Here is a 21,189-nt window from a genome sequence, read left to right as displayed (position 1 = left end):
CCTCCCTCCAGGCCCTTGCTCTGTCCGCAGTGCTGAGGTGGCAGCCGGGGCACCTCACTCTCGTGAGAACGGCAGGTGCCCTCCTCTGAGGTCTGTTGCACCACTGTGTCCCGCCCTCTGTCTCCTACCACAGACTGCCTTCTCCCTCCATGACGCCCATCTCCCCTCCCTGGTGGGCCCTCATTCCCCGCTTAGGGCAGGACTCTCTGGTGACCTGGACTCCCTGCGGTGCCTTGGGCACAGGTGAGGCCCATGCAGTGTGGCCTGATTCTCTGCTGATGGGAAGCGTGTCAGGGACGCAGAGCAGCAGGTTCACCAGCAGGGGGCGCTCCTCAGGTCCCACCCTGGGGTCTAGGCCTGACTGAGGGTCCTCTGCCCTTTCTGAAGCCTGTCCCAACTCTGCCTCTGTGACTTTCCCCCAACTTAGGCCTGAGGCTGTTCTTCGATTACTTTGCAACCATCGTGCCGTGTGACTCCTGGGATTCGCTCCTGAGGCAGTTGGGCCTCACGCGAAATGAGATCCTTCTGGCCAGAGAAGGGGTCCGGGTCCCTCGGGATGCCTTGTATGAAATGCTAGAGACCTGGGTCAGCAACAAGGGACGGGAGGCCTCAGTCAACACCCTGCTGGATGCCTTGGAAAATCTGGGGCAGATATTGGCAAAGCAGAAAATTCAGGACCACCTGCTGGAGTCGGGAATATATGTCTATGAAGATGGCGAAGCAGGCTCTGCTGTGTCCTGAGTGTTTGAGGACCTCAGTCTTTCAGCTGAAGACACTTTTTTATCCTAATAGACTTGCACTTTTTATTTGTATTTTTTATTTGTATTTGTCATTCATGTTGATAAGTATGCATTTAATGATGTGTAACATAATACACATCATTAAAGTGCAAACATATTGTGACTCTTTGTCCTTTTATGTTTATATATATATTTATATAAGTGTAAAAAACATTTTGGAAATATAGTTTCTAGGTTGTTTATGTGGGTTACCTGGATGAGAACTGGCAATTAAAAATACAAAAGGAGGAAATTCCCTGGCCGTTCAGTGGTTAGGACTCTGCGTTTTCACTGCTGAGGGCCCGAGTTAAATCCCTGGTCAGGGAAGTAAGATACCAAAAGCTGCGAGGCAAAAAAACCCAAAACAACAGCAACATAAAGAACAAAAACAAACATAAAACAACAACAACAAAAAAAACAAAAGGAAAAAAAAGGAAGGAGAAAAAGCCCACTGTGGGGAGACCACTGATAGCATCTTCTCCCTCAAAGGAAGTTTGGTCACTTTTGGATGCCTGGTGACTTCTCCAGGGCCCACTTTAAACATGTCAGTTTTATAGCTGTGTGAATATTTACATTTTTTATAGGTAGGAGTTTACAAGTGAGCAGAGAGTGAGGAGAAGTGGCATCCCATATCTGGTGTCCGTGAACTGGGCTGTCATGCCTGGGCCTCCTCCTGTTCATCTGAATTGGCTGTATAAGGGCTCTCAGGCGCTTTGGAAGCTTTGGCCTTCTGCAGAAGAGACTCACACAAAATTCTTAAATACTGTGAGAATTGACCTAAAATGGCTGCTATATTAAGGTTTGCTCCTTTTATTGCTTTTTAAAAATATCTTTCTTCCATTAAACCCTCCTCCACAGTGTTCCAGCTGCTGCAGGATAATTTAATGGCGGAAGCAATTCTCAGGGGTTTTTGGTCTATTCCATCTCAAAGCTTTGTGTGTTGTTTTCCCTAATTAGGGTGGATGTGACTAATGTAGCCCAAACTGGAATTGTCTGAAATTTAGGCCCATCAAGATATAGCATGTGGAGTCCACTTGAGTTTATAGAAGGGCCGACCCTGTGGTCTTGGTGCTATATGCCCCTGGCCCTGATGTCCCTCCCTTTCCTGGAAGTCAGGTGTTTCCTGCCTTTGCTGTTCCTTCTGTGCAGGACACTTTGCCTTCATCTTCAGAGGGAAATATAAATGAATTCTTGTCAGTCAAGTGTTGGGTCACTTGTCCCTTTCTCAGAAGACTTCCTTGAGTGCCCATCTAAAGTCAGTGTTTCTCAGCTATATTCACTTGTTCACGTGTTTACTGTGTGTTTTACCAATGAGAATCTTGAAGAAACACGAACTTGCATCTGTATTGCTTTATGCCAGTGCAAATATGCTACTTTTGAAGTTTTACTTGAAAGTTTGATGCTGGCTCAGGTCTTTTCTCATTGAGAGGACCCCTTCTTGAAGATTTTGTTAGAAATATCAAACAATACAAGAAAGATCCTTAGGTACAAAATACTCATGTGTTTATGAATTCGTACCAAATTATGCAATTTTATATTAAAAATTTTATAATTTTATATAAATATGAAATTTTATGAATTTGTGACCAAATTAAATATGCAATTTTATATAATTTTATGTGTGCTTTTCTCCTCCATCCTCCTGTCCTCTAGAACAGTGCTGAGTGACAGGTACAGGGGTGTGTGTTCTTGCTGTGTGACCCGCTCCATCCTTCTCCCTTTTATGCCTCGGGCTCAAGCTCTGGATTTCCGGGTGCCAGGTTCTTGGAGGACTGGAATCCAGCCCCTCCTCCCTCCCTCTCCTCCCTGCCCTTCCCCCGGGGGAGGGACCCTAGCCTGGCCCGGCTTCCCCACAGCCTCTGCAGGTGATGTCTCTGGGCCACACCTGGGCCTGCTGGGCTCCCTTGAGGTGCAGACCAGCTCTGACAGAGCTGCTGGGAATTGGGGGTGGGGCCCAGCTGGCTGGGGTCATTCTGTGACCCCCCTCACCTGGGGGCCTCCTGCAGCTCCTGAGCCACCTTCCCTTTCTGTCCCCACTGGCCTTTCTGCATCCTCATCAGTGGGCCCAGTGGCTCAGCCCTGTAACCTCATGGAGCCCCAATTCCCTTCCCCTGAACCTTAGGGTCTGGCTCCCCCACCCACCTAGAGTTCCCGGGAGGCCTCGTGGTCCCACCCCTGTCCCCTTCCCCAGAGTGAAGATGCTGGGGGCAGAGCTGCACCCACACCTTGGAGGCTCCCCTCCTGCCCTTGCCCCTGCCTGTGAGTTATTACATATTACATCGGGATTGGGAAGAAAAATATTTTAGATCACAAATCAGGAGTAAGAGGTGAATTTATAATTACTTGAAAATAAATTCTTGAAAAGAAATTTTGCCTGTATGAGGCCCTTGGTTTCAAATCATCTGAATTGTGCTTGAACTGGGCAGTCTGATTGGGCCTCCAGCTGTTTCTGCATCTGTCAAAGTTTTACTGGAGCCTGCGGGGTGAGAAGGTGAAGGTGTCAGGGGTGATATTCTGTGGTCAAGAGGCTTTATTTCACAGTCCACTTAGGAAGAACCTGAGCAGTTCTGCAGGATACGTACAAGCCCATATTCGTAGAAACTACTCTAAAACTTAGTGTTTTAAAAAACACAGCCTTTATTACATCACCATTTCTATGGATCAGGAATCCAGGCCCAGCGTAGCTGGGTTCTCTGATTCTGGGTCTCACAAGACTGGGGCTGCGGTAACTGCAAGACCTGAGTGGGGAAGGACAAGCTTCCAAGCTCACACCCAAGGTGGTGGCAGGATTCAGTTCTTGGGGGCAGTTGGCAGGAGACTACCCTTGGTCTTTGTGCTGTGAGCCTCTCCATAGGGCTGCACACCACATAGCAGCTTCTTTCGTCAGAGCGAGAGAGCAGGGAGAGACTGGGGGAGTGTCAGGGTGACTGAAGTCACCGTCCTTCTACCCTGATCTTGAAAGAGACGTCCGCCACTTCAGCTGTTCCATTTCTCAATATTTTGTTTGAAACTCTGACAGGTCTGAGATCCTCCTAGCGAGTTAACAAGTTACCTTGCCACAGTTATATACATGAGTCCTTGTGTGTCTGTGTAGACCTGGGTAGCATGTATGTATTTGTATCCATGTATCCATGTGTATATGTATGTACACAAACATACATGCTAGCAGACCATACACACACCCTCACGTCGTGCAATTTCTGGATCAAGGATCAGACTGTTTAGTTGCCAAGCAAACTTACCCCCGGTTACCCAAGCCCCAGGTCCCCATGGAGTGAGGGGGTAGAGGCAGACATACTGAGCATGCAGTGGGGTTTATGCCACTGGAGAGGAATCCCATATCATGAAACTCAGAGCTTATATCGATGGTTGACACATCTGCCCCTGCTCTCCTCCTCAGTAAAAAAGATCATATATTTTACTCTGCAATAGAAACAAAGTCTCTTGGAGGAGAGAAGCCTAGAATGTGAGCACATGTCCCTGACAGGGAGGGGACAGCCTCTAAATCCCTCCAGGGAGGTAGCCAATCTCTACCTTCTAAGGCATGTTTACCACTCAAAGAGCCTTTAAACAAAGTGGCCCACAATCTTTGCTCAGAAAGCTTAAACTTTAAGCAAATCTGAAAAATGTCAAATAGTATGAAAGGCCAGAAATTCATCCCAAGTAGTAAAGAAGATAACCAGGGTGCACACAGCCTCACGGCCTGGATGTTAAACATTCACTCTGGAATTTCATTAAATACATATAAACTTCTAAACCCACAATATCTTGAGATTGGACAAACAGAAAATAGAAAACCCATTTTTAAAAATAGATTTCCACAAAAGCATTAAGTGACTTTTCACCCACCCCTTTCCTGTGTCCTGAGTCATCTTTGCCGTTTTTGGATTCCTCAGACCCAGGTTTTACCATCTCTCATCACTTGTCTGCTGTTCCTCAGGTTTCCTCTTTCTTCTCTGTCCTTGTGGGTGCACCTCATGCTCTCCCTGCTGAATCACTGCAAAAGGTCTTTCATTTGGACAGCTGTCTCTCTCCTCCACTTACCCTTATAATCCTGTAGGAGCTCTGGAATCTTCCGGATCCAAACCACTTCCCAGGATTTCCACCCCTCCCCAGGCCTCCCCCTGGAGAGTGTCCAAACAATGTCTTATTAAGTGGCTTTTGCTCCATTCTCTGAGTCGCTGAAACCATTTCCACACTAATGACCATTTTAATCTACCTATTAGCCTAATTAAATAATCATGGACTATAGAAACATATGCACACCAAAATGTTTCTTGTAGTATTATTCAAATGTCAAAAACTTCAAAATAATTAAAATGTTCCCAGTGGGATTCTGGTTAAATTACTGGTGTTAACACTCATGCAGTATGTTAGGGAGTTATTAAAAGTAATACTGTAGCAAAATAATTAATGAAATGAAAAAAACGTTCAAAATATGTTAAGTGGAAAATATAAGATTATTAATAGTATTTACATGCGGTGGTTTTAAGACAGGTGCACAAATTCTTTGATATTTTTCTTTCAAGATATATAGCTGAACATGGGCTGCAATTAGCGACTCACCTCTAATAAATAGGATATGGCAGAGGTAGAAGTATGTGACTTGTGAGGCTAGATCATAAAAGGCATCCTGGCTTCCTCCTTCTTCTCTCTCTTGGATCCCTCTCGGGAGAAAGCCTGCTGTCATGCCATGAGGACATTCAAGCAGTCCAATGGGGAAGTCCTGTGATGAGGAACTGAGGCCTCCTGCCCACAGCCAGCCGAGAGCCGAGGCTTCTTCATTAACCACCTGTGATTGTGCTGTCTGGGCACAATCCAATAGCCCCTCCAGCCCCAGTCCGTCCTTTGGATGATGACTACAGCCCAGCTGACATCTTGAAGACAACCACGTGGTCACCTGAGCCAGAACCACCTGTCTAAGTCACTCCTAATTCCTGACGCACATAAATGGATTACAATTATGGTTTTACGCTGCAGCATTCTCAGGCAGTTTATAGGCAGCAATAAATACTATTACAATATACATGTTACACTGAGGACCAGTCATCACTGAATCATCCCAAATCCACTCCCACTTGCCTCCCTTCCTTCTTTCTGTTCATCTGTCTGCATCTAATGCAATGCACCAATGAATTGAGAGTAAAAATCTAGACGATGGGGAAATAATGGGGCTTTAAAATATACATGTATCATTTTAATGTTCTACAGCAAACTTGTCTAACTTAATTATTAATTTAAAATATACAATGTTCTGCCCTTTTTGTTTTGTTTTTGCGGTACGCGGGCCTCTCATTGTTGTGGCCTCTCCCGTTGCGGCGCACAGGCTCCGGACGCGCAGACCCAGCGGCCATGGCTCACGGGCCCAGCCGCTCCGCGGCATGTGGGATCTTCCCGAACCGGGGCACGAACCCAGGTCCCTTGCATTGGCAGGCGGACTCTCAACTACTGCACCACCGGGGAAGCCCCTGCCCTTTTTCTTGAAGAAGCTTTAGTATGAGAAAATTTACTTTTATGTAAATATTTCTCCCAACAAATCAAATATTTATAAGCGCTACCTAGAAAATTACTATAAATTTCTTAGGTCACAAGACACACCCATTCCTGAAAGAGGAATTCCAGCCAGAAGCTCACTGAAGCCATTGTTGCATCCCTCACCATCGTTGTTGCAATCCTCTCCCTTTCTGGCCGAAGCAACTTCCAGGGGTTTTGAATGACTTGTGCCTTTTACTCCCCCTATCCCCCACTTTCATTTTTCTTTACTTCCCCTTTTAGGAATCACATATTTAAGGAGTAGAACATTCAAAAACCACATATGTGCAGAATTTGGAAAGTCACTACGCATGTCCAGGGAAAGGTGCAGGCTCAGAAAAGATTGGAAAAGACCTTAAGTCTACACCTCGGCTTAACTCTCAGCACACAGACCCCCTGTGATAACAACAGCAAGAATGAACACCCTGGCGAAGGAGGGAAATCTGATCTCTCCAGTTACCACATTACAAGATTTAAGTGTCCAATTTTCAACAACAACAACAAAAAATCGCAAGGTATACAAAGAAACAACAAAGTATAGCCTATTCAAAAGAAAAAATAAACCCAAAGAAACATTGGGTTCTTTTCGTCTTTTAGTTCTATCTGACCATATGTATGAATAGTCTCTCTCTCTGTGTGTCTCTCTCATACACAGACACACACACACACACACACACACACACACACACCTATACAACTGAAGGTAAACATTATGCAAACTTTTAAAAGTCAGGCTACAAGATCGAATGTTAAATAATGAATTTCTGGTTTAGAGAGCAACCTCATATGCTTCCCGCAAAGGAGTCTGTCAATGCCCCACTAAATACCAAAGAGTCACAGAAAAAGTGATACATCAACGCATGGATTCAGACCAGGATCTTGTGCTATAAATGACAGCAAGGAGACAGTTGGAGAACTTTGAGTAGCTCTCATTATGAGACAGAAGTCATACACGGATGTTAATTTTCTGATTTTGAAGGTTGCTTCGTGGTTATGGGGGAGAATGTCCTTGTTTGTAGAAAGTACACACTGGATATTCAGTCATAATGTTTATCTTTTCAGCAGCTATTTTTCAAATGATTCAGGAAAAACCTTTTTGTAAGGTTTTGCAACTTTAATTTCAAAATGTTTTAAAGTAGAAAGTTGAATTTCAAGAGAAAAATGTTAAAATAAAAATTTTTGTTGAGCCCAGTTCAAGTGCCTGGATCTAGAGATCTAAAATCCAGTCCTCTTCTATAAAAGCTTGTTAAGTATTTGGGGACAGCTTAGGTCATGTGTGTCTCTCAACTCCTCCCTTTTCCAGGCTGGTCTTCCTGAGTCCACTCAATGTCAGTCAAATCTCCTTTCTTTGACCTCACCATCCCATTCCCTCCTGTCTTCCCTGGTTTTCCTCTCTTGGGTTTTTTCCTTCAACATTTCATTATGAACATTTTCAGCACTTGATAAAACTTAAAGACCTGTACAAGGAACTCCCATATGTATACTTACCACCTAGATTCTATAATTAATATTTTGCTATATTTGCTTTAGCACATATTTATTTCTCTCTCCATGCCTCTATTCATCTGTTTATCTCATGTTTATAATATCAGTTGCAGATACCAGTACATTTCTCTTAATACTTTAGAGCATATTTCCTAACTAGAGTTCAAAATGTGTTCGGTTTTTTTTAAATGGTGAAATTTAGAAATAGTAAAATGTACAATTCTGAAGTGTACTATTCAATGAGTTTTGATATAATGCATCTATGTATGTAACCCTAATACACTATCATAGAACATTATCATTACCACAGAATATTCCCTCTTGCCCCTTCCCAGGTAATCCTTTTTTTAAAATTAATTAATTAATTAATTTTTGGCTTTGTTGGGTCTCGGTTGCTGCGCGTGGGCTTCTTCTAGTTGCAGTGAGCAGGGGCTACCCTTCTTTGTGGTGCGTGGGCTTCTCACTGTGGTGGCTTCTCTTGTGGAGCACGGGCTCTAGACGCTTGGGCTTCACTAGCTGTGGCACGCAGGCTCAGTAGTGGCTCACGGGTTTAGCTGCTCCGTGGCATGTGGGATCTTCCTGGACCAGAACTCGAACCCATGTCCCCTGCACTGGCAGGTGGATTCTTAACCACTGCGCCACCAGGAGAGTCCATTCCCAGGTAATCGTGATCTGCAAGGCCAGCCCAAGAGGCAATTATTCTTTCCACCGTGGATTAGTTTTGCCAATACTGAAATCTTAAATAAATAAGTGCATCTACGTCAGCCTTCAGTCACTCAGAATATTGTTTTTTTTTTTTTTTTTTTTTTTTTTTTTTGCGGTACGCGGGCCTCTCACTGTTGCGGCCTCTCCCGTTGCGGAGCACAGGCTCCGGACGCGCAGGCGCAGCGGCCATGGCTCACGGGCCCAGCCGCTCCGCGGCACGTGGGATCCTCCCGGACCGGGGCACGAACCCGCGTCCCCTGCATCGGCAGGCGGACTCTCAACCACTGCGCCACCAGGGAAGCCCAGAATATTGTTTTTGAGAGTCATCTATGCTGTTTTATGTACAAGCAATTTGCTCTTTTCTATTGATAACTTTAATTGTATAAATATACTCCATTGTATTTCATTGTATAAATATACTCCAATTCCATCAAGTGCTTTTCTATTTTTTTTGTTGATATACCCTAGGCTATTTCCATTTTTGTGCTATTGTGATTAAAACTGATATGAATTGTTCTTTTATAAGTTTTATTAATATATGTTTTCATTTATTTGAGGTAAGAGGAATCGCTGGCTCAAAGGTCAGGTGAGTATTTAATTTTAGAAGACTCTGTCAGAATATTTTCATAAGAAGTTGTACGATTATATGTTCCCATTACCAACATAGGAAAGTTCCATTTGCTCTTCACCAACATTTGCTGTTGTTAGTCTTTTTAATTTTAGCCCATCTACCGTGTCTGTAAAAGCAGTTCACTGACGTTTTAGTACGCATTTTCCTCATGGTTGATATATTGTTCATTTTTCCTTGCACTTACCAGTATATTCTATGTCTTCCTCTGAGAAATGCCTGTTCAAAGCTTTAACAACTTTGCACTGGGGGGCTGGGTTTTAAGGCAATGAGTTACAGGTGTTCTTTACACCTTTTTCAGAAGCTGTTTTGCAAACATTTTGTCTGAGGCTGTAGCTTGCGTTGATTTTCTTACTGATATCATATGATAAGGAGAGGTTTAAAACTGTGACAGACTCCCAAGTATCAATTTTCTTTAAATTTTTTTTGCATGCTCTGCATTAGAACTCTGACTAATCTCAAGCTGCAACTATAGTCTCTTAGGTTTTATAGACAGGTAATGATCTATGTTTAATTTTTGAGTATGGAATGATTGAAGGACTGATATGCTTTTTTTCCCATGTGGATATCCACTGTTCCATCAAATATGCTAAAATACTTTTCTTTCCTCATCGAATTGTTTGACACCTTGGTTGCCAATTAAAGAAACATACAAGTTTGGGTCCATTTTACAGCCGTCTACTCTGTCGCATTGATTTAATTTTCCAATCTTATGACAGTACCATGCTGTTTTAATTTACTGTCACTTTATAAAACGTCTTGAAGTCAGATAGAGACAGTCCTCTAATTTTCTTCTTCCTTTTCAGTATTACTTTGGCTAGCTAGGACCTTTGTATTTCCAAATTATTTTTATAGTCAGCATGTCAAATGCTACCAAAAATCTCTAGTAGTATTAGGACTGGTAAAGGGATTACATTGAATTTATGTATCAGTTAGGGGAGAATCGACAAGATAGAGCTTCTGATCAATGACTTTCTATTAATTTAGATCTTCATTAACTTCTCTCAGCAGTGCTTTGTAGTTTTCTCTCTAGAGGTCTGCATGTTTATGATTTATGTTTTTGACATTCTTCCAAATTAAATTTCAATACTTTGTTTTTTATGTTCTTTTAAACAGAAACTTAAAATTTGCTTTCCCCACAGTTTGCTTCTAGTACATAGAACTAAAATTGATGTCTGTATGTTGACAGTGTGTCCTGTGACATGCTAGAGTCACTTACTAAATCCAGCATCCATTGTCTGCAGATGAAGATAATTCTCCTTCTTTCCAATCTTTGTCTTTTCCCCTGCCTTTCTACACTTGTGATGAGCCAACACCTTGGGTATTATTCCCACACTTCATGGGAACAAGTTCAGTATCTTACCATTATAAATGATGTTAGCTGTAGCTTTTTTATACATACCCTTTATCAGATGGAGAAAATGCCCTTCTGTTCCTAATATGAGAGTTTTTATTATGAAAGGGTGTTAAATGTTGTCAAATGCTTCTTCTACATCTATTAAGATGTTGACTAGCTGTTCTGCTTCACACTGTTAAATAGTGCATAACATTAATTAATTTCAGATGTAATCTAACTTGTATTCCTGGGATTATTCCCACTTGGTAATGATACATTGTTTTCTTTAATTACTGTTTGACTCAATTATGTATTGTTTTTCTAAGGATTTTTGCATCTATGTTTTGGAGGAAACTGATCAGCATTTTTCTTTTTGTGTGAACAATGGCTTTGTCAGTTTTGGGGGTTTTTTGCTTTGCTTTTCAATCAGGGTTATGTTGGCCTCATAAAACAGTGAAGAAGTATTCCTTTCTTCCCTATTTTCTGAAAGAATATGTATAAGATTGGTGTTATTTCTTCCATAACTATGCATAGAATTCACAAGTGAGATCACCTGGACCTGCAGTTTTCTTTATTACAAGGTTTTAAACGGGCTTCCAGTTTCTGGTCATGGCATGTAAGAAGCTTGGAAGTCACCACTCAATCCTAACAATAAGTAAAAATATGAACATACTAAAAACAAAAAATCAACAACCCTTCCTAGATCTGTAAGACAAATGAGGTCACAGGGCAAACCACTGTCTCCAAAATTGAAGAGACAGACAGGCAGGTACAAAGATTCACAACTCACTGTGCAAAAACCTGCCAGCAACAAACTCCATGGGAACCAGTACTGGATAGGGAAATCTCAACCATAACTGAGGAATTGATGGAGGCTCAGTGTGGACAAGATCGAGAGATAAAAACTCCAGTATGGTGGAGGGGGGCTGTATCAGATTCTCACAAGGAATATCAGAGAAAAACTCCCTAATGCTTCCAGCAGGAGGAGGGGAAAACAACCATTTTGAAATACACCATAGCACTGTGTTCACCATAACAAGTTCTGCTGTCAGGAGAAACTATTTAACCAGAGCCTAACCAGCTGGGGTTTTATGAGAGCTTAACTGACCCCAGGGAATGGAAATATGCGAATCTATCCTGCTGGTCATCCTGTCCCACCTAAGTGAGGAGGAGAAGGAACTGAGAAGTAGGTGTGAAATGCACAGTCCACATGTGGAGGCTCACTAAAAGACTGAGGAATGACCATTATCAAAAACTCTAGAAACAATAAATGCTGGAGAGGGTGTGGAGAAAAGGGAACCCTCTTGCACTGTTGGTGGGAATGCAAATTGATACAGCCACTATGGAGAACAGTATGGAGGTTCCTTAAAAAACTAAAAATAGAACTACCATATGACCCAGCAATCCCACTACTGGGCATACACCCTGAGAAAACCATAATTCAAAAAGACACATGCACCCCAATGTTCATTGCAGCTCTATTTACAATAGCCAGGTCATGGAAGCAACCTAAATGCCCATCGACAGATGAATGGATAAAGAAGACGTGGTACATATATACCATGGAATATTACTCAGCCATAAAAAGGAATGAAACTGGGTCATTTGTAGAGATGTGGATGGATCTAGAGACTGTCATACAGAGTGAAGTAAGTCAGAAAGAGAAAAACAAATATTGTATGTTAATGCATATATGTGGATCCTAGAAAAATGGTACAGATGAACTGGTTTGCAGAGCAGAAATAGAGACACAGATGTAGAGAGTAAATGTATGGACACCAAGGGGGGAAAGTGGCGGGGGTGGTGTGATGAATTGGGAGAGTGGGATTGACATATATACACTAATATGTATAAAATGGATAACTAATAAGAACCTGCTGTATAAAAAAGGAAATAAAATGAAATTCAAAGGAAAAAGAAAATACTGTTCTCTTCAAATCATAATTTATACCTTCAGTATATTGCATGTTACTAAGTAAAGTAATCTTACTCATCTTTGCATTGTGAAAGAATACCGATATCTATTCAGTGAATGGATGAGGAAAATATCTACCTCCATGGCCTTAAAAACTGATATTTTGTCTGTATCCAAAACTGATATTTTATGTATAACTTAGGACTTCTTAATGTCATTGAATAAAGTTTTACAGATTACTAAAAAAATAAAAATAAAGGAACAAAATTGGGTCATTTGTAGAGACGTGGATGGATCTAGAGACTGTCACACAGAGTGAAGTAAGTCAGAAAGAGAAAAACAAATATCGTATAGTAACACGTATATGTGGAACCTAGAAAAATGGTACAGATGAACCATTAGAGTCCCAGATGAACCAAATTGAGACACAGATGTAGAGAACAAACGTATGGCTACAAAGGGGGGAAAGTGGCGTCAGGGGTGGTGGTGGTGGTATGAATTGGGAGATTGGAATTGACATGTATACACTAATATGTATAAAATGGATGACTAATAAGAATCTGCTGTATAAAAAATAAATAAAATAAAATTCATAAATTTAAAAAAAATGTACACAGTGCAAAAGAACAGATGGTCAGTGTAAGCCAAGAGATGGAAATTCTACGAAAGACCCCAAAAGAAATGCCAGAGACAAAAACACTTTAACAAAAATGAAGAATGCCTTCGGTGGACTTATTAGTTGACTGGACATGGCTGAGGAAATAATCTCTGAGCTTCAGGTTACCTCAGTAGAAACCCCCAAACTGAAAAGCAAAGAGAAAAAGACTGAAAAAAACAAAACAAAACAAAGCCCAGGAGAGACTATCCAAGAACAGGGATAGCTAAACAGTATAACATAAGCATAATGGGAATAGAGAAGAAAGAGCAAGGAACAGAAGAAATATTTGAGACTATAATGAATGATGATTTTCCCAAATTATTGTCAGACACCAAGCCACAGATGTAGAAGCTCACAGTCTACCAAACAGGATAAATGACAAAAACTATACCTAGATATATCATATTTAAACTACAGATAATCAAAGATAAAGAAAAAATCCTGGAAAAAACCAGAGGAGAAAAATAAAAAACCTTACCTATAGGAGAGAGAAGATAAGAATTACAGCTGACCTCTAAGAACCCACGCAAGCAAGAAGAGAGTGGAGTGAAATGCTTCATGTGTTGAGAAAAAAAACCCTACCAAACTAGAATTCTGTACCCCATAAAATTATCCTTCAGAAATGAAAGAGAACTAGAGACATTCTGGGACAAAGAAAAATTGAGGGAATTTTTTGCCAGTAGACTTGCATTGCAAGAAATATTAAGATCTTCAGAGAGAAGGAAAATGATATACTGATTCCAAACACACTCATACACCTAAATCTTAGAGCCCTTTACTCCCTACTCTCTGATTTTGTTAATGACTCAGCCAGCTCTCAGGTTAGGAAACCTAGAATCCCTTTCTCTCTCTTACCAAATGTATCTTATCACCTCCAGTGTTATCGTGATCATCTCTCTCAGATCCGTATCTGCCCCCACTTTCCTCTTTCTCACTGGTGCAACGTAACCATGAGGACACAGGCCAAATACTGCTCGGGCCAAGTCTGAGTTCACACATCTAGTCCACCATCCACTGAGAAAACAATTTCGTCTTTTTTTTTTCTTTGCGGTATGCGGGCCTCTCACTGCTGTGGCCTCTCCCGTTGCGGAGCACAGGCTCCGGACACGCAGGCTCAGCGGCCATGGCTCACGGGCCCAGCCGCTCCGCGGCATGTGGGATCTTCCCGGACCGGGGCACGAACCCGCGTCCCCTGCATCGGCAGGCGGACTCTCAACCACTGCGCCACCAGGGAAGCCCACAATTTCGTCTTTATCAACAATTATCTTAGTGCTGGTTTGATCGGGGCCCACACAGTGAAAACTGGCTCTGGGGCGTGACATTCACTTGACTCTGTTCCGTTGCCAAACTGTTGCAGGAGACAGAATGTGGGGCGTGACAGGATGGTCACATCCCAGGTCTCAGGCGAGTCCCTGGGACGGCTGCCAAGTGTGGGTTCTTGGCCTCAAGCAGGAAAGAATTCAAGAGTGAGCCGCAGTAATGAGAAAGAAGGTTTATTCAGGGAGATGCACACTCCACAGAGTATGTGGCACCAGGGTACGGGGTTGTCAGTTTTTACAGGGGTGGGTAATTTCATAGGCTGGTAAGTGCGGGAAATATTCCAGCTGTTTGGGGGAAGGGGTGCAGATTTCTCGGAATTGGGCCACTGCCCACTTTTTGACCTTTAGGGTTGGCCTTGGAAACGTCATGGAGCCTGTGGGTGTGTCATTTAGCGTGCTGATGTGTTACAATGAGCGTGTACTGGACTCGCCCGCCATCTTGGACCTATTTGGTTCTAATCAGTTTATGTTGTGCCCTTGGGCTATGTCATTCTTTTAAAGGCTGTGCCCTGCCCCCTTCCTGTCTTGAAACCATCGGTCATATTTCCCACCACCCACGTAAATACCCTCTAGAACAGGACAAGAACATCATACTAGCGTTAGTATGTAGAACCCAGGTACATTCTTAGAACCCATGTCCATTCAGGGGAGGCACGTCTGGAGCTTGCTGACCAGCCCTGTGCAGGGCCTGTGAGGCATCGGGGACAAGGCATGGCCTTCCCTTTCCTCAGGACAGTTCCAGCCATAGGAAGCTGAGGCAGAGACACAGAGACACCCCCCCACACCAAGGTTGCGAAGGTGAAAAGAGCCTGGAGGGGCTGCGAAGCAGAGGTGACAATGCCACGGGTGGCAGGGACACAGGTGGACATGGAGGGGAAAGTCCACACGGACAGGATCACAGATAAGAACAAGGCCAAAGTAATGGGGGAGAGGAGTGAAGTGAGGGAAGAGGAGGCTTCCTAGTTTGAGGTCAGCTGTCTCTGCTTGAGGGATCCAGGATGTGTCCATCCTTGGATGTGTGTGTGTGTGTGTGTGTGTGTGTGTGTGTGTGTGTGTGAGAGAGAGAGAGAGAGAGAGAGAGAGAGAACCAAATGTCAGAGGTGAGCTAAAGGAAAGAAGGAAGATGAGAAGAGAGGAGGCCCTGTGTTCCAGTTCTTGGGCAGCATAAGACTCCATGGACCCTAGCTCTTCCCAGAGATGAGTGTCAGCTGGGTATTTCCTTGTCTTTTTTTTTTTTTTTTTTTGCCTCAAATCAATGCATGCTTTAGACTCTTCTAGAACCAAGTTCGATCCTCACTCTAGCTGGTTTTGTTGCATCAAGAATCAACTCAAGGGCTTCCCTGGTGGCGCAGTGGTTGAGAGTCCGCCTGCCGATGCAGGGGATACGGGTTCGTGCCCCGGTCCGGCAAGATCCCACGTGCCGCGGAGCAGCTGGGCCCGTGAAGCCATGGCCGCTGAGCCTGTGCGTCCGGAGCCTGTGCTCCGCAACGGGAGAGGCCACAACAGTGAGAGGCCCGCGTACCACAAAAAAAAAAAAAAAAAAGAATCAACTCAAGCAATCTCCTTTATCCCCTCTAGAGCATACAACCCTTAAAACTGCCTTGCTTATCTTAAATTAAGCTGTCATTTGGTAAACTGACATCAGCTTCAGATCTGTCCTCAAGGTCTTCCTGTGGCTTGAGATCTGATTCTGAGGTTTATGTTTTCTTTTTAGCTGTGTAAAAAGCCGGACACTAAACAGCTACACGATCCTGGGAAGTCACTTCTTTTCCTCTCCAACCTCACATTTACCCTTATTCAGGTAAATAAGGGTAAATGTGAATAAGGATAAATATGAGGTTGGAGAGGAAAGGAAGTGACTAAACGACCTCTCAGGGACCCTCCAGTGGTGGCCCTGTGCTGCCTGACTGCTCGCCTCAGAGACCAAATGTTCACCTGAGGAGTGGTCAGCAGGTGACCCAGTTCCCAACCTTGGGGCTGCTGACCTGCCTGCTCCTCCATCAAAGAGCTGAGGGACCTCCAGCAGTCCACACCTACCTATCTTCGTCTCACATTGATCACTGGACAAGGATAATCAGAGATCTTACCCAGCAGGGCTTTTGTGAGAATTCAATGAGTGTCTATGTGTATAAAGAGCTTGGCCCGTGTTAAAAGCTGTATTGCAGTACAAGCTCTCTGTAGTGTAATCATTACTCACAAAGCTGATTTTAATTTTTTAAAAAACCCCCAAAACAGGGCTTCCCTGGTGGCGCAGTGGTTGAGAGTCCACCTGCCGATGCAGAGGACGCGGGTTCGTGCCCGGGTCCGGGAAGATCCCACATGCCGCGGAGCAGCTGGGCCCGTGAAGCCATGGCCGCTGAGCCTGCGCGTCCGGAGCCTATGCTCCGCAGCGGGAGAGGCCACAGCAGTGAGAGGCCCGCATACCGCAAAAAAAAAAAAAACAATAAAACCACATCCTCCAATAGTAATATCAGAACCCAGGGCTTCCCCTCTGTCAGAGGAAATCTGTAGAGAAATCACATCACAGGCTCTCTGGAGGTGGGGTGAGGCGAGGGTGAAGGGATCTCAGGCCATTTTCTTTTGCTTATTTAAGTCCCCGGTCTCACTTCCTCCACAGACTGTGAGCTCCCAGGAGCAGGGGAAACATGGAATCATTTGTTTCCTTCCTCCGAGGCCCAGACTTTCCCAGAATGAAGAGCTCATCAAGTATTGGGTTGACCAAAAAGTTCGTTCAGTTTTAAGTAAAAATGAGACACATTTTTTCATTTTCACCAAGAACTTTATTGAACAACATGTTCATTAACCTTCAAATGAACTTTTTGGCCAACCCAATACTTGGTGGGTGAATAACAGCACCCTCCCCAGGACACAAAGGAGGTGAGCCTGGGGTTGGCCTCAGCATCCTGCCTAAGGACAGTTTCCAGGCTGAAGCTCAGGAAGGGACCCGACGGAGACCCCGTGGCCAATGCGGAGGGGACAGAGAGGAGTTCCAGGAGGCTGAATGCAGGGCGAGAACTGGAGAAGAAAAGCTGCCCCGAGAGAGCTCTGGAGACGTGCAGAGGGGCCCATCCAGTGTGTGGGTGAGTGTGACCTGTGCACGTGCGGGAGGGACCCACCCCCGGCTGAGAAGAGACCACTGGAAATCAGCAGGCTGACAAGGATCGAGGCTCGCCCGGGGCTGGCATTGTTCATGCTCCCATTAACCAGAGTGGACAGACTGCATAATAGGGGTGCTGCCTAGATATCAGTGGTTAACTATTGACTAACCCTTAATAATTAACTAAACTCCAATGACTTAGTAATGAAATTCTTCTAGCTTGACACTGAAATTGTCTTTATATTTTACTTTTAAAAATAAACATTGCTATTTTCCCCCTCTCCCTCTCATTTCCTCTCTAGAGACTTCAGACCCAGTACACGTTTCCTCTCTGAGCTATAGCTTCTCATCTGTAAACTGGAATGATCTCACCTCCCCTAAATGTCCAACGTGGTTGTCTAAAGTGTTAGCACACTGGGGTGTTAAGTACAATGTAGATCCTTTCTTCCTTTCCCCCGTCTCACACATACCTGAAGAGGAACGGCAGGAGATGCTATTCCCAGGGCAAAATATACCTGCTATTATAAAGATGGTCAGGCCAGAAATATCAGAAATGTATTCCTTCTGAATCTCGTTTTCTCTATATTAAACACAGGTTAAAAACCACCCCTAGCTCCCTGAGTTGTTAGGAAAGTTACACTGAATAATGGATGCCCAATCCCTGGTTGAGTGCAGGACACAGCTGCCCAACTGCACATGCTCCGTGCATGTCACTGGCCCTACTCCTCCAGCCCTGACACAGAAGGTTGGAGCCATGCCTCTCTCCATCCCTGGCTGAGGGGAAGTGGTCCAAGGACAGGGACTGAGGCCTTCTTAGCAGGGGCCGGGGTGACCAGCCACGTGCAGCCTCATGGATGGATACCTTTACCCTTCAAATTGCACCTGTGCAAGGAGCTCACCAGAGGGACAGCTGAGAGCATTCGGGCTCACCAGCTGTGAGGCCCTGCACTGCCATCCCTGACACCACCTGACGTTGGGCTCCTCTGAGTTCCTCCATGACCCCCACCCCCAGCACAGCACTCCACCCTGTGCTTCAGAAGCTCCTGCCCCACCCCAGGGAGCCCACACCACGGTGCCAATACATGCAGGTGGCAGTCACTGCAGGGCTGGGGGTGGGAGACCACGTACCCTGTGGCCCTCCCAGCACCAGCGTGACCGACACCTGCCCTGAGGATGGGATTCGTCCTCCCACACAGCCTCACATAGCGCCCGCACAGCTCTCAGCAGCTTCCAGAGGGCCCTGCAGACGTTCACTTCCTCCCGTTTTACAGCAGGAAGCAGGGGTATGCAGAGTCCCGGAGCTGGAAGGAGCAGAGCAGGCCTGCAGTCTCCAGATGCAGTCCCAAGACTCCTATGGCCTGACTGAGCTTCTGAGCCTCTGAACCTCACATTTCCCACTTTGAAAGAGAGAGAAACCCGGGGTAGAAGACCTACAACAGAAATGGGGCCCCACCACATGTGCAGAACGGGCACCTGGGTGAGGACCAGGCTCAGCTCTGCAGCTCATCTCATGTCATCCTTCCAAGAGCCCAAAGACATGGGCCTCATCTCATGACAGGCAGGGCTGGGGGCAGTAACTGGCCCTGGGTGGCACCATTCAAGTGCAGAGCTGGGACTGCTGTCCCCCTGCCCCCTCCCCTGCTGCCTAATCTTGGATCTCCTGGTCATCCACTCCCAGTCTCAGAAATCTCATGGATCCTTGAAAATCTCTACTGGCACCGAGGAATCAAAACCACAGCACTGTGGTATCCCATAGTTACTTCTTAGACTAGCAAAGAATTAAAGTTCAGTGTGGCAAGAGTGCAGGGAAACAGGCATACTTGTGGACTCTTGATGTGAGTTAAAATGGTCCAGCCTTCTTTTGGAGAACAGTTTGTTGTTATCTAAAAAATTCTAAAATCATTTATGCCACTGATGAAACAATTCCACTTCTAAGGAGTTATGCAATAGACTGGTACACAAGTCTATATGGATGTATGATATGTACAAGGGTATTTACTACCATGCTGTTGGAATTAGCAAAAACATAAATAGGATATAGTTGAAACAACCCTCCAGAGGAAGGGAGAGTAAAAGTGTGGTTCATTCAAACAATAAAATACTCTGCCATTATTTAAAAGAATAAGATAAATCAATATACTTATAAAAACATCTAATGTAATTTGTTATTGGCTTCAGATTTTCAAGAACGATGCCACATATAAATGCATAGAAATGGCAGGACTTATTGGGGGCCCCAGTGGAATTTTTTTCCATAGACATTTAAAATTATTTGTTAAGTAATGACCAATTTACTGTTGAATCGCTAAGATGATTTTACGTATGAGCAAAGGGCTGTGTTTTACTATTGTGAATTAACTTTGGCCTCTATAATTTTATAAATTTAAAGCTCTACATCATAGAATATTTTGGACATGTTAGACAGTTATTTTTCTTTCTTTTTTTTTTTGAATCGAAGTAACACTAGTGTATAATATTATATAGGTTTCATGTGTACTGCATTATATTTCTACTTCTATATACACTACAGCATGCAAGTGAGATCCACAAGAAAGTATGTGGCCTGGATGTGATTACAGAGCTCAAACACTATTTTATAGATAAATAAGCTGTGTATTATTTGTCTTCATGACTCTCTGAATGTCTCTCCATGGCAACAGGGCCCTGATTTCACAATTCCATGTCACTATCCACATTGGGGAAGGCTGTGCTTCCTGCCACCAGGCTCAGAGACATATGTCCAGGTCACCCTAGACCGCCCCATCTCTGGTTGATCAGGAGTAAGCTGTTTCCAAACCCCCATCCCTCTCTTCAAAATTCCAGGCATCTTCCTCTATTTTCCATCTCATCCACCAGGATCTGGGTTGGGACTCTGATATCTGTAGGCTGTTGCCATGGACTCCACAGTGCTGTTCCCAAGCTCATGTCCCTCTCCTCTTCCTCTAGCCGCACAAAATCATGGGAGGCATTTGGTTCACTGAAAGGAACTTGGCATTGGCCTTGAGTAAAGTGCAGAATCGGTGCCTGGGCTCTGTGAGAGGATTTGAAGACAATGCGTGAGGGAAAAAAAAAAACTCTGTTGCTATGTCAGGGATGATATTATCAACATGGTTCAGAATTAACAATGTAAAAAAATTTTTAAACAAAAAAATCTTTATTATACAACCTTTCTCCTTTGAAAGAAAATGCAATCAGGAGTGAGCGTGGAATCAGAAGCCAGACTGGTGTTTGTTGGGCTGTGAGCCTCAGCTACTTTTGCCAAAACATGCTAACTGGATGGGCCTGGGCCCCTGTGGGAGGGACAGATTAAAGACATATTTCCATGGATTACACTTCAGAGGGGTGCTAGGCAGGAGAATGGTGCTGATTTTCTTGATTGCAGTCCAACCCCACCTTCTCTTCCATCTTCCTGGCCTCCTCCAATCCTCCTGGATTTAACACCAATTAATCCTCGACTCCAGCCCCTTACCTAGTTCTTCCAAGAATTTGTTTTGTTCTTGGCTAGAAATGGGAGGGAAAAAAAAAAAACCCAAAAAACTTTCTGTTTTGTTCAAATCCTCTGCATGATCAGGGATTTCCTGCTTTAAAATACAGGATGTAGCAGCAGAACACTACATTTTATTACCTTTTACTTCCTTTTAATAGTTAAAAACATCACTGAGGTGCTTTGGCCGAAAGCCAAACTTGCTCAAACTCTGTGACTCTACCCTATAAAGCTGTAATCACACAGAGACT

At 44.1% G+C, this 21,189-nt stretch overlaps 1 protein-coding gene across 4 annotated transcripts in view; it reads left to right on the top strand.

Annotated features, from left to right (window-relative positions):
• The window catches only part of LOC131761369 (tumor necrosis factor receptor superfamily member 10A), a 47,831-nt gene extending 45,445 nt beyond the window's left edge, over positions 1–2,386 (top strand). For 2 of the 4 annotated variants that reach the window (XM_067039896.1, XM_067039894.1), the window contains one exon: positions 428–2,386. In XM_067039896.1, the coding sequence (XP_066895997.1) occupies positions 428–741 (314 nt within the window). In that variant the 3' untranslated portion in view covers positions 742–2,386. The remainder of the gene's footprint in view (positions 1–427) is intronic. The other 2 variants (XM_059072092.2, XM_067039895.1) reach the window with 1 other exon arrangement.
• Positions 2,387–21,189: the final 18,803 nt, after the last annotated feature.

This window comes from Kogia breviceps, chromosome 8, assembly GCF_026419965.1.
Source record: "Kogia breviceps isolate mKogBre1 chromosome 8, mKogBre1 haplotype 1, whole genome shotgun sequence".
Classification (NCBI taxonomy): Eukaryota; Metazoa; Chordata; class Mammalia; order Artiodactyla; family Physeteridae; genus Kogia; species Kogia breviceps.
The sequence above is the reverse complement of the archived record's forward strand: the minus strand, read 5'-3'. Positions and strand labels throughout refer to the sequence as shown.